The sequence below is a fragment of the Dioscorea cayenensis genome, chromosome 15, assembly GCF_009730915.1.
Source record: "Dioscorea cayenensis subsp. rotundata cultivar TDr96_F1 chromosome 15, TDr96_F1_v2_PseudoChromosome.rev07_lg8_w22 25.fasta, whole genome shotgun sequence".
Taxonomy (NCBI): domain Eukaryota; kingdom Viridiplantae; phylum Streptophyta; class Magnoliopsida; order Dioscoreales; family Dioscoreaceae; genus Dioscorea; species Dioscorea cayenensis.
The window spans coordinates 21,495,870-21,498,635 of NC_052485.1; the positions used below are offsets into that span (position 1 = coordinate 21,495,870).

At 37.8% G+C, this 2,766-nt stretch overlaps 1 protein-coding gene across 1 annotated transcript; it reads left to right on the forward strand.

The window, feature by feature from the left end:
- On the forward strand, positions 1 to 1,794 carry LOC120277469 (cytochrome P450 CYP82D47-like). Its single transcript, XM_039284329.1, has 2 exons — positions 1 to 1,007; positions 1,083 to 1,794. The coding sequence occupies exons 1-2, from the start codon at positions 72 to 74 to the stop codon at positions 1,674 to 1,676; spliced, it is 1,530 nt and encodes a 509-aa protein (XP_039140263.1). The 5' UTR covers positions 1 to 71; the 3' UTR covers positions 1,677 to 1,794.
- Positions 1,795 to 2,766: the final 972 nt, after the last annotated feature.

Here is a 2,766-nt window from a genome sequence, read left to right on the forward strand (position 1 = left end):
ATAACACTAATACTTAATTTCTCCACAATAAACTCCATCCATCTTTGAAGACACATCACATTCTAAAAGACATGACTGAGAAGTTCCTTTTTCAATTACAATCCATTATTATACTCTTTCTCTTTGTTTTCATTGTCAATCTATGGATCCAGAAGCTCTTGAGAATCAAGAGCAAGGAGCCTCCTCAGCCGTCCGGCGCCTTGCCGGTGATCGGCCACCTTCACTTGCTACGCTCCAGCAAGCCACTATACCAAGTGCTCGGTGACATGGCCGACAAGCATGGCCCGGCTTTCATCCTCCGGCTAGGCTCCCGCCGCACGCTGGTCATCAGTGGTTGGGAATTAGCCAAAGAATGCTTCACCATCAATGACAAAGCTCTGGCTGCCCGGCCAACCAACGCCGCCAGTAAACACATGGGCTACAACTCCGCCATGTTTGGCTTTGCTCCTTATGGTTCTTACTGGCGTTCTATCCGCAAGATCGCCACTACTGAGCTCCTCTCCAACGCTCGCCTTGACATGCTCAAGCATGTCATTTTGGCAGAGATTGATACTTGCATTAAAGAACTTCACAAGCTCTGTAGTGACAATAATAATAACAACAGGGTTGACATGAAGAAATGGTTTGGAGACTTGAATTTCAACATAATGCTCCAAATGGTGGCAGGAAAACGGTTCTTTGGCTCCGGTGGTGTCTCCGATGAGGCTTGGAGGTTTAGGAAAGCAGTTAACGTGTTCTTTAACCTTCTCTTTGTCTCTGTCCCATCAGACATGTTCCCATGGCTTGAGTGGATGGATCTCGGTGGTTATGTGAAGGCAATGAAAGCTGCAGCGAAGGAGATGGATTCAGTAATGGTTAAGTTAGTAGAGGAGCACAAGGAGAGAAGAGCTTCAGGGGTTACCACCGGACATACAGACTTCATGGATGTGATGCTTTCCATCATAGAAGATGACCATGATCTTCAACACTACTTTGATAAGGAGACTCTCATCAAAGCTACTTCAATGGTATATATACATAATATATAAGTTTCATTAAGATCTATGTATGTATATTAATCATAATGGTTGATTTTCATGAAGGCATTGATACTTGGCACAGAAACCACAACCGTAGCCTTAACAAGGATCTTAGGAAACCTGCTTAACAATCAAGAGCTGATGAAGAAGGTTCAGACCGAGTTAAACGAGCAGGTTGGTAAAGACCGAGTTGTGAGCGAGTCAGACATAAAGAAGTTGGTCTATTTCCGAGCAGTTATCAAAGAGTCATTCCGGCTAACTCCTTCAGCTGAACTTTTAGTCCCAAGAGAGACCATGGAAGACTGTATTGTGGCCGGATTTCAGATTCCGGCCGGCACGCAAGTGATTGTGAATGTATGGAAGTTGCACCGTGACTCTGGTGTGTGGTCGGACCCGTTGGAGTTCAGGCCGGAGAGGTTCTTATCAAGCCATGAAGCAACAGGGATTGACGTTAAAGGTCAGAACTATGAACTTATTCCGTTTGGAACTGGCCGGAGATCATGTCCGGGGATCTCCATGGCATTGCATGTGATTCACTTGGCTCTGGCCAGGCTCATCCAGGCCTTTGAGCTCAGGCCAATATTGGACTTGGACTCGGACTCGTGCACGGTGAACTTAGTTCCACGGCTGTCGCCGGAGCTTTACCAGAAACCATGATTGATATCATATTGTTTATTATTTCTTTGTTGTCAAAAGTCTGTTAGAATATTAATTGTTTGTTTGTCATGTAGTGATTGGTGCTTTATGAGATAAAAGATGACAAATTGATTCCTTGTGTTTGGTATAGCTAGAATTATATTTGCGTTTATTAATTAATTTGTGGTTGTGGTTGACTGTGGATTTGTGTGCAAGTTGATTATGACTAATCAAACCTATAGCGCTGATGTTGATTAATTATTAGTATTGGACATTTGACTTATTATTTTATTATGTTTTTGTAAGTTTTATTTTCAAATGGTACTTTCATTATGGTATTTTAGTGGGTTGACCATTTAAAAGTTTGTTATTATCCCATCAACCCATAAAACTCTTATTAAACTATCTTTCATAATATTTATATTATAAAATGAGACCTACAATTAACTCATTCATACTCATTAAACTATTACTCATAATAGTTATACTATAAAATGAAATCCATAATTATTTTATTCGACTTATTAACTATTTACATTTACATATTATTAAAAATATTTATTTAATAAAATCTTAAATATTATTAATAAAGTTATCATATAATATATTTACAAAAATAGATTTCAAATAAATATTTAAAATAATAAAATATATGAATAATAGTAAATTATTATATTTTTTGGAAAAAAAATTAATTAATTTGTGGAGGATAAAAAAAGTAAAAAATAATTTATCAATGATGAAGAAATTAAGAAACAATTTACATAAACTAAAAAACACTAAAAACATTACATAATTAAACTCTTAATATAAAACATTAATTTTCGTCTTCATTCACTCTGAAGTGATGCCAAATATGATCTACCAAGTCTGAACGAAGTTGATGGTGTACTTCTCGATCACGTAATTCTGTATTTCTTCATAAGTATTGTTGAAAATCTTGAGTGCATCCTCGGCTGACAAATAATGGGGATTCACTTTCTTCGTCATCCTAATTTGTGATTGTGTCTCCATCATCAACAATCATCTTATGCAATATTATGCATGTGTACATTATATCCCTCAATTTGTCTCTGTGCCAAAAACCGGCAAGGCCATGTACAATTGCCCA

What these genes read in the sequence shown, in the direction of transcription:
- LOC120277469 (XM_039284329.1), top strand. Translation starts at nt 72, where the DNA reads ATGACTGAGAAGTTCCTTTTTCAATTACAATCCATTATTATACTCTTT. An exon ending in TCATCAAAGCTACTTCAATG is followed by an intron (nt 1,008 to 1,082) that starts GTATATATACAT and finishes ATTTTCATGAAG; the next exon opens with GCATTGATACTTGGCACAGA.